This window comes from Cryptomeria japonica, chromosome 3, assembly GCF_030272615.1.
Source record: "Cryptomeria japonica chromosome 3, Sugi_1.0, whole genome shotgun sequence".
Lineage (NCBI taxonomy): Eukaryota > Viridiplantae > Streptophyta > Pinopsida > Cupressales > Cupressaceae > Cryptomeria > Cryptomeria japonica.
Window position 1 is genome coordinate 474,013,485 of NC_081407.1, and position 10,655 is coordinate 474,024,139.

At 34.9% G+C, this 10,655-nt stretch overlaps 1 protein-coding gene across 3 annotated transcripts in view; it reads right to left on the reverse strand.

The window, feature by feature from the left end:
* Positions 1 to 10,305, reverse strand: part of LOC131029581 (uncharacterized) — an 86,092-nt gene extending 75,787 nt beyond the window's left edge. For all 3 annotated transcript variants that reach the window (XM_057960107.2, XM_057960105.2, XM_057960108.2), the window contains exon 1: positions 9,880 to 10,305. In XM_057960107.2, coding sequence (XP_057816090.1) covers positions 9,880 to 10,054 — 175 coding nt within the window. In that variant the 5' untranslated portion in view covers positions 10,055 to 10,305. The remainder of the gene's footprint in view (positions 1 to 9,879) is intronic.
* Positions 10,306 to 10,655: the final 350 nt, after the last annotated feature.

Sequence of the window (10,655 nt, forward strand, 5' to 3'; positions counted from 1 at the left end):
AATCTTGTGAGACAAGATATGGGATGTAAATGTGAGGCAAATGTTCACATCCACCTTGAAACTCCACAAAGGTGAGTGATGGAAGAACGAGAAGTGGGGGGAGTGGAAGCCAGGACTAGATCTAGGAAATATTTGAATCCACTTTAAATTCCTACAAATGGTTGAAGTGAAAGGAAATGAAAGAAAATATTGGAAAAGAGGAGACGATCAAAGGACACACAAATGTCTAGATCCAAGTTGAAAATTTGCAAACAATGAAATGAAGGCAAAGATAAGAAAGAGTTCAAAAGGACTCTCTGAAACTCTTATGCAAGAAAGAATACTAGATATGGATGTTTGGTTGAGCATTAAAATATCCAAAACATCCAATAAAAGTTTGCAACACCAAAAAATGACCAATAATACCCCAAACTTAGGATTTTTTTCAAATTTCTACGATTTCCAACACATGACATGTTCTTGGGGAATAACAAGGAACAGCACTTAGGTGACTTTTGCCCCGTCACATATGGATAATACAAAAGAATATATATATATATATGTATGTATGTATGTATGTATGTATGTATATGTATACATATATGCATATGTATGTATGAGCATAGAAGCAAAAATCTGGAATTGATCACGACTGATTGCGATTAATCAGGAGCCGTCATGGTTGCCGATGTTTTCCCCAAAAAATCACTAGAAAAACGTTCAACGATTTCAACAATTTCTAGCGTGTTTAAATAGCGGAAAAATCGTCTAATTAGTCGGGAATAAAACGTGTCAATGGAAATTAAAAGAGCTCAAAAACCCAACACTGCGAAACTCAGAAATGTCATGCGAAAAACTTATAAAATCCCACCGCGCGACAAAAGAATGCCATCGACGACGCAGCAAATTGATGTGAAGCAGCAAAGGAAGCAGAAAATCTACAGGAACAAGGTCGCACAAAGGGTCAAGGGAATTTTTAGGGATTTTCTGGGTCGCGCATACAAGGTTTGATGGCATTTTCAAGGTCGTGTAAACTGAACTAGGTCGATAAAACGCCTTTCTAGGGCACCAAAATTTGTTCAAATCATTATTTTGTTTCGTAAATTTTATTTTTTCCATAAAAAAAAAATTATTTTAATAAAAATTATTTTTATCAAAAATTTGTTTTTTAAATGAAATATCTCTATTAAAAATAGAAATGAAATTGTTGTAATTGACTTTTTTTTGTTTTAATCAAGAATATTTTTATTTAAAATTTGTTTTAAAATGAAATTTTTGCATTAAAAATATAAATGAATTTGTTGATATTAATTAAGAATTTATACATTCTTTACTTCATTTAATATTTTTTATTATTATCTTTTATAAATACCCATATAGAGACAATATTTAATATTTAATTTGAGCTTCAATACATTTCATACATAATTTTTACATTACATAATAAATATATACTATTTAATATAATAGTATGAAATGGATTGAAGCTCAAATTAAATATTAAAAACTATTCTCTATTATAAACACAAAAACGGCTATTTAAAAAGGATAATAATAAAAAATATTAAATAAATTTAAGAATGTATAAATTCTTAATTAATTTCAAGAAATTCATTTTTATTTTGAACGCAAAAATTTCATTCAAAAACATGCTTCGTCCTACATAAACAATCTATTTACCTTTGTCTTCTCACAAATGATATCTTTGGACAAGTCTTAACCTTTGTCATGTAATGCCCAAAAGGTGACTAGATACCCCAATGTAGTGTACTTCCTTTGAAATATTTGTGTACAAATGTCACAACCAAACTCTATCCCTTGGTAAAGTTTTCTTTTACCTTTGTATAAAGCTATTACAAATTGGAAAAGAGTTTTAATGGGCTCTTTGCATGAGGCATTCAAATGGGTATGTGGCTGTCTCATTTCACCCACAACACTCCCATACCCTAATGAACCCTTAGTTCTTGTTTGTTCCTTGCTAATATTTTGATTTTTTGGAACATTGTACTTAGTTTATAGATTGACTTTGTATATTGTAATTGACGTTTCCACAATTGTCACCATCTAGTTATTATTTAAGTTGTTGTGGTATGTTTTGTGCAATGTAGTCAGTGATATGAATATAAACAATGAAAATCTATATTCTACAATTCATGTATTTAAGTCTCTATTTTATTTGCTTACAATATCTCTATGCTATGGAAATGCCCTTAAATATTAAAAAAAAAATAGTTTTTGACTTTTTTTCTTCAATTTTTTACGTTTTTTTTAAAATCCGATTTTTTTAAAAAATCTTATACTTTTGATTTGCCAATTAATTCCCCAAACGATTAATGCTTCTACGTGTATAAATATGTGTGTGTGTGTGTGTGTGTGATTGATTTTTTGGAACATTGTACTTAGTTTATAGGTTGACTTTGTACAAAGTCACAAATCATATTGTAATTGGCGTTTCTACAATTGTCACCATCTAGTTATTATTTAAGTTGGTGTGGTATGTTTTGTGCAATGTAATCAGTGATATGAATATAAACAATGAAAATCTATATTCTACAATTCATGTGTTGAAGTCTCTATTTTATTTGCTTACAATATCTCTATGCTATGGAAATGCCCTTAAATATTTGAAAAAAATAGTTTTTGACTTTTTTCTTCATTTTTTTACGTTTTTTTGAAAATCCGATTTTATGTATATGTGTATATATATATATATATGTATATGTATATGCATATATATATATATATATATATATATATATATATATATATATATATATATATATATATATATATATATGTATATCTGTATCTGTATACATATATATATATATATCAGATTATACCATCCTAATTGGCGACTTATCTTAAGGATAGTGTAATATCCATCATGACCTGCCATAGTCTTTCAAAACGCAGTAATTGGTAATTAATTAACTCAGCAAAGGAGATGACACTTAGGAGTTAAACATGAAAAATGATTCTTCAAAGAAAGGGCACGTATCTTTCAAAGTAGTATTATGAAGGCAACGATTGGTATGGTAGCGATTTGTATGAAGGGAAGGGACACGTCACTTGAGGGCAAAGTTCCCAGACTCGGACTCGGCTCTGACTCGGCGAGGCTGACTCGGCTCGTGACTCGGCTCGGACTCGGCAAAATAAGAAAACCCTTAAAATTTAGAGATTTTTAACAATTTAAAACTTGTTTCATACATCCATTATTGAATTAAGCTTAAAGACACTATAACATCATCAAATAGAAGCTAATTTGATCACATACATAAACATACATCCATCACATGCGTAGAAATGTAAATTGTAGCTGAAGGAATTAGAAATTTAGAAAACATAGTGTCAAAATCTGAAAAACGATACAAAACATAACCTGGCCAACCTCCCTTTGCAAGAGAAACAAATGTTTTGAATGCCTACAAATACAAAATCAAAGGAACCATGATACATAATTCAATTCAAAGCAGAAATAAGTCAGAGCAGAGATGAATTCAGGCAGAGAGGTGCGAATTCAAGAGCAGATGGGGTGAATTTGTGTAAATTGCAAGTGTAGGCTTCAACAATGAATGCATAAGTAATGTAAAATCCATGGTAGTGAATGTCCAAATCAGATCATAGCAGAATGCAAAAGCAATCAGATCAGAGTAGAGAAAATGTGCGACTTCAAGCAGAGGGTTTGATTTTGATGCAAAAGGAATTAGCATTCAAACTAAGTATTAATTGAAAATCAGAAGAGAGTTAATATTAACAGCAGAAAAGAAGAAGTAAAGCAAATGAATTCAATCAAGGAACAATTCACACCAAAGAAGGTGAATTCAACAGCAGATAGAGATAAATTTGTTCAAGAAAATCAGAGTCCAACTCAAATGACGCCGGGTCATGACCCTCGAACTCGGCAAGTCAGGGAGTGACTAGCTGACTCGGCGAGTCAGGCGAGTCACACCCCCTGACCCGTCCGAGCCCAGGTCAGGGTCACCGTGACCCAGCAGGGGTCACCCAGCCCACTGACTCGCGTGACTCGTCGCGAGTCGCAGAACTCTGCTTGAGGGAGATGTATCCTTTGTGAAGAATCATGACTCCTCATCCCTTCATGAGGGATATAAAAAAGAGTGGGTTCATTGACAGAGAACATCAGGCAGAGAATGGAAAATAAGCTATGGGTAAACATCAGAAATTGGAATGCATATAACTTGCATATAGGAGGAAAATAGAAATCTAATGAGATCAGATATGCAGAAAATTGTCTTATTGATAAGACTCCACAATTTTCTATGATCAAGCAATCATTTCAAAAAAAAGTCAATCGATCAAGGAGATCTGATTTGAGCACGAGTTATTCATGCCATACAGCCGATTAAGCAATCTACAAGTAATTTGGTATGAGATATAGTATATTGTGCATTAATTATTATATGGATATCTTTATGGCATTTATCCTAATGAGATTAATATGGCATTGTATTCCTTTAAATACATAAATCATGTATATATTTATACCATAATCAATCAGATGTAAAGGTGGAGGAAATAAGCTAGGGAGATACAGTTTACCGGTTCCCTTGAACTAAGTAGACCACTCCAAGTGATGAAACTTGTCATAGTGGAGTGTTCCTGCCGCTTGTGGGTCAGGGGCGAGTTGTAATAGTTGGATGCTACACGCTCTTGGGCTTAGTTGGGCTGAGCAGTTTAGTGGCACCCTTTCAATTTTTCCTACCAAACTAGCCTATGATTCGTTACGGGGTTGTTAGCTAGTAATAATATTTATGATTCCAAATAATATACTTGTTCACAAATCCATGTATATGTTCATTGCTTCTTAAGTTCATTAATGATTAAATGAATTTAATTTAGTATCCTATTGTTAAGAAGAGATTCTATTGTTGGAATTGTCAATTTTGGGCACAAATAGGTTAGTTCCAATTTGGGGAAATTACAGGGAGCCCACTAGTAGTTTCTCAAATCAGTTATCAATAATGGGCTAGACAAGAGAAGATACACAAAAGCGAACTGGAATTGAGCAAATTTGGACACACTGGAATGGGGTGCCACCATTGGCTCTAGTTGGGGGCGTTTCTCTTGTAGGCACAAAGTGAGTCCAACTATAGGATGCAGACCACAAAAGGGGAAAGCAAAGAGGGACAAGGCAAATACACTTCATCTTGACCAACTAACATCAAGATTGCACAAATACACACAACACACAAGGCACAGAAATATATACAAGGTAGAACCATTACTTACAAAAAGTAATGCTAATCCGTAGTCTCATGAACCGATAGCTTCATATGATAATAGGTGAAACCCCTATGACAACATGCAATATTATCATTCTTATTAGCATCTCCATATAGCCATGCCACAAGCCATTCCACAATAATTTAGTATGTATCAACACATATCTTAAGCTCTGTAGCTCAAGTGTTCCTTGATGATTGTAATTCCATCCAGGGGGAACATTTCATGTTCTATTAACAAAATAAATCATCCTTGTATATGGAACATCCTTGAGGTGACAAAAGGCAGATGCATACATGAAGTCTACCTCATTGACTTCCATTGCATCCAGACCTACACCTTGCCTTAAAGGGACTTCAACGTCATGTAGAAGCATTTGCCCTAGAGGCACCAAGCTAATTGGCATATCAACTTGTTCCTAAGAAATTAGCTCAAATGAGCTCCTACAAACAACTTCAAATGTTATCTTATCAGTCCATGGTGCATTCCTCCATTTGTCATTATGTAATGTCTTGCTGATAAGTGCATTAGGCTGCTCATACTCATCTTCGTTCATTTGAAGCACAATAGCAACGACAAATAGGATGAAGCAGAAGGAGGGAAGGGCTGATACAGCTCATGAAAGCCTAGACTCACCAAAACTGATGCATCTTGAAGATCTTCCTTGAGTTGCGTGTATGCATCAACTGGTGCATTGCTCCAAGTGACTGATTTTTCATTTATACCTTCAATAGGAACAGGACAAAAGAGGGGATCAACAGGTCCAAGATCTTAATCACAACATCCACTGAGAAGGGTGTCATGTCCCCTTTTTCAAAATTATGGAAATAATTAAAACAAAGTTGTCAAAAAAGTAACTTCATATTAAAAGACAACTTATATTTAATTATTTAAAAAGGTGCTTTAAGTGATTAAATAAAGTGTCACTAGACCCAAGGTGTAGAAAAGTGAAAAATGACATTTTATTATGTTTTTATAACTTTGAGAGAATAATTTTGAAAAGTTATAAAAGGAGTTTGTGTCTCAAGAAAAGGATTGCTTGATCATTTTATAAATTTCATCTTCAAAGAATGAACATGAGTTCTTCTTTCTCTCCCAACAACAAAAGCCCTCCTAGCCATTCAGTGCTATTCTACACAAGGATCGCCAATGTGCTTTAGAAGAGAAAGATATCTAGTTGTTTTCCAATTTCCATTTTGGTGTGAGGTTTTCAATGATTTTTCAAGATCTTTTATTGTGTTGACTTTCTAGAATATTATCAATTGTTGTGATTATTTCAGAATATATACTTATCTGAGTGTTGGATTTCCAAAATATTTCATTTATTGTGATTTTTTGAAATGAAGTGAAGGAAGAGCTCACAAAACCTAGGACCCAAAGCTAGAAGGAGATAATCCAATTCTTGAAGCAAAGAGACTCTGAAGTTAAAGCCTATTGAAAAAAAGAGGCTCAAAATTTATAGGGAAACTAGTCGAAAGAAAAACCTTCCAAGAGAAAAGAGAGTTTGGGTGTCAGGTCACAATGTTTCCCAGCTCAAGGTTACGCCAATTCTGTAACCTCCTTGCTCACATTCACCATCCAAACAAAACACTAAACCTTTTCAGCAACCAAGGAATAAATAGGAATAACTAAGACCTTACCTTGGAAGGGTTTGCAAATACTACCTCTGCAAGTCATGCAATTGAACTCAAAAATCAAATTCAAATTTGAAGGGAAGTTAAAAACTACAATCAGACCTCAACTACAACCTAACACCTCGCCTTCTGAAACCATTGTATCCTCGCTAATCCAACCCAACTACACCATTTTTTAACTCACTAAACCTAGCCTAGCTTAAACCAAGAAAGCATGAACCATGACCTACCAAGTCAACAATAGCCCATTTTTTCAATCTTTCTTAATCTATGATTCCTCTACATCATCTTCTCCACTTATGCTAACTAAAGAATGAAAATAATTTTCTAGTAATTATCTATTATTTTGCTCTTATATGTATGCTTTATATTTCCAATATAACAACCATGTTTATGCAGCACTTTGCCAAGCCACCTCAACTTCTTCCTATTGACCTTAAGTACTCTTTTCTCTTTAACACATACATGTGTGCCTTCATCTAGAGCCATCTAGGGGTATATAAATTTTGATGGAGCCTCCGAAGGGTAACCCAAGTAATGTTGGGACCTGCAGTAACATTAGATATGATAAAGACAAAATAATTATGGCCTCCTCTATGTTCATCCCACATAGAATGAACATTAAAGCAATTGCATGGCCATTGGTAGATGACTTGAACCATCTTGGAAGTAGCAAATGATTCCCAAATCATGATCTTGGCTAGCAAAAAGTCCACCATGCCTAGCTGGAAGTCAACTGCATTTTTCAAGAGGTGAGGATGTTGGCTGCAAAATTCCAGCATAATAGTTTTGCCCGTTGCTTCCAAGAGGCAAACAAGCCTACAAACCTCCCTGCTAATTTCAGAGTAAGTCAAATTAACTTATCCTCGGTTGCGAATTTTGATTCTATGATTGACAAGTCTGATCAACCTTATTAGCGTAAGTGCTTCTAGCTTCCATACTGTTGGAGGGACCCACTAAATCTATGATCAACGGATTGTGAACTGATGGCATCACCTGACTTTATAACATTTCTAGGAAGGCGACATGGCCTAGGAAATGTATTTGCCTCTCACCATTGACCAGACATGGGAAGGAAATCATGAGGATGTACGGATTAAGTCAGGTGGCCTTGCCCTGTCTTCTTTCATCAGCACCTCTTCCATGCATCCATACTCTGCTCTATGTTTGTCTTTGTCAATTTTTGCACCCTGCCTCATACTAGACCCATGGCCCTGTGTTCGTTCAAGTTTCAAGTGCAAAATGGTGACTTTTGTAGAACAGGTCTTCACATGCAAGTTCAGAACAATTTTCATGGTATCCAAAGGAATCAATTTGGTGTTTATTCAAAATATTTAAGGGTTGGATGACTGAGAAGAACAACCAGGCGTGAAAAGGATTAGTTCCACAGTTGTAGATGCTTTCCTGAGAAATTTGACAACTCGGGTGGAGAATTGGATCATTTCTCGTGGCTGGCTAATTTTCTCAAACAGGTTGTGTTTGTGCCAAAGAGAAAGGAACTCAAACTCCTGTGGGAAGTCCACCATACAACAGCCTCCAGGGAGCAGAGTTTAGTTGAGCCACCTAAAGTGGTGGAGGTGTAGGGAACAGCTCCACAGTCAAACATTGCAGCTGTGACCCCTTCTCTTAAATAGAAGTTGACAGCTCCAGAGATCAAATTTTCAAGTTGCTGAAATCTAACCATGTTAACCTTTTACAATTTGGAAAGGACGAACAAATTGTTGCAGATGGAGGTGGAGCATTGCACGTTATAACTAAATACACTGGACCTGCATTTTCGCAGCTACATGTGGTAGAACCTCCTCCCACCTTCCTGCATCACCCAAGAGGCAAAGGACCAAACAAGAGTGGAGGAGATTCTTATAGTCCCCTTCCCTATTAATAGATGAGCTGAAGTTGATGGACTTGTAGGAGAGCAGGGCATGCAGGGTGGCACATGTACTGGAGTTTCAGAGTGACCTGATTAAATGGAATAAACACAAAATAGTGTCCATGGCAATGCCTGTGGGCCATAATATTTCTTTGGTTATAATGGATGTTCAGGGTGGCAGGGAGTGTGATCGTGGGTATGGGCATAGCCATAGTGGATACTTGAGGTGAGATTATGGATCTGCTGCTTGAGGCTCTAGCTGATACGTATTCCCAGGCGTGTGCTGCTGTAAGGACATTGTTCCCTCTTGCCCAGCTTAGTTTAGATGGTTGCCGGAGCACCAATCTTTTACAATGTAGGCCTTTTTTAAGTTAATTAGTCACCATTAGCATATAGTGTAACAAAAAGTGATAAATTTTGTATTTTGCAACCAATGACTGTGTGTCAAGCTGTGGCCCACAGGGACATAATCCTAACTTTGATGTTCATCGTTGTTTACTATTGAGTGAAGGTCCCTAATAAAACCACTCTTCTAACATAACAAGTGAACCTTTATCTAGAATATGCAGCTTTTGCGATACATTCTGGGTAGAAATATAATACATGCTGCTGTATTTATTTACTGGAAAATAAAGCAGAAATTTGGGAATGGCGAACAAAACAACTTAAAATATAAAAATGATAGAACAATTTCAGGGCACAATGATTAAAACCAAAATATCATGGATTTGTAGGCAGTTAAAACAAAATAAAAAAAATTGGAATGACGAGCAAAACCAATTAAAAAACAAAAAAAGACAGAACAATTTCAAGCCACAATAATTAAAACCAAAATATTGTAAACCTTGTCAGAATTTGAAAGAAGAGAGAGAGAGAGAGAGAGTGACGAATCCAATCAAAAACCAATGATAGAATTTCACAGAACAATAATTAAAAATAAATTATTGTACATTTCGAAGGAAGTTGAAAGAAAAGGAAGAAGACTAAAACAATTATAGAGAAACCCTGGTGGAATATCCACTCTTAAAACGTTTCATAAGATGAACTGAACATATAAGGTTGCCTAATTTTGGTTTTTTCTGCTACTCATTCAGATGTTTGGAGAGAGAGAAGGAACAAAAAGGCAAAAGCGAATAGAGGAGAACAACATACCGAAAAAATTCCGTTGGTCTGCGAAGTCATGGTATTCCTGCGACTGTGGAATGGTAGGCGTTACAATCATTAGAACTATAAAGCATATGAGGCTTACAACCCATACAGTCGCCCTGCTTTCTCTCAATTTCTTCAGTTTCAACATTAACGTCATTCTCACATTATTTTCACACATATTCCCCTCTTATTTAGTATTTATAGATATTTTTGTCTGCAATTCGGATTTCCAGCGCCGCATGTTACTTCCTAAGCAAGAAAAATGCATCAGTTTCAAACTTCGAATTTCACGGTATTCGGCCTTTGATTCTCACTTGAGTATAATTTTATTATGGTGAAATTTGCAGGCGGAAAATTTCAATCTAGATTTGGGCCATTTTGACGGAATGTCTAAAATACAATTCCATTGCGACAAGTCGCACATTGTTTGCGTCAAGTTTCGCTCCGCTTATTTTTTATTTATTCTTATTTATTTACTTTTGCATATTTTATAAATTTTATTTTTCTCTTAATTTTTTTTATATGTTTTCATTGATTCATTATTAATTTATAAGGAAAGAATATTGATGTAATTATTGGATACAATTATTTTTATTTTTATTTAATTTTTTATTTATTTTATCAAATTATTATATAAAATTAAAAAATTTAAACAACGTTTATTAATGGGCTTCTCTCGATTTATTTATTCTCTTGTAAAGAAAGAAATGCGGAATAGATTAAATCGGAGGATGGATGGATCAAAATCAATTTTGATGGGGCATCCAAAGACAATCATG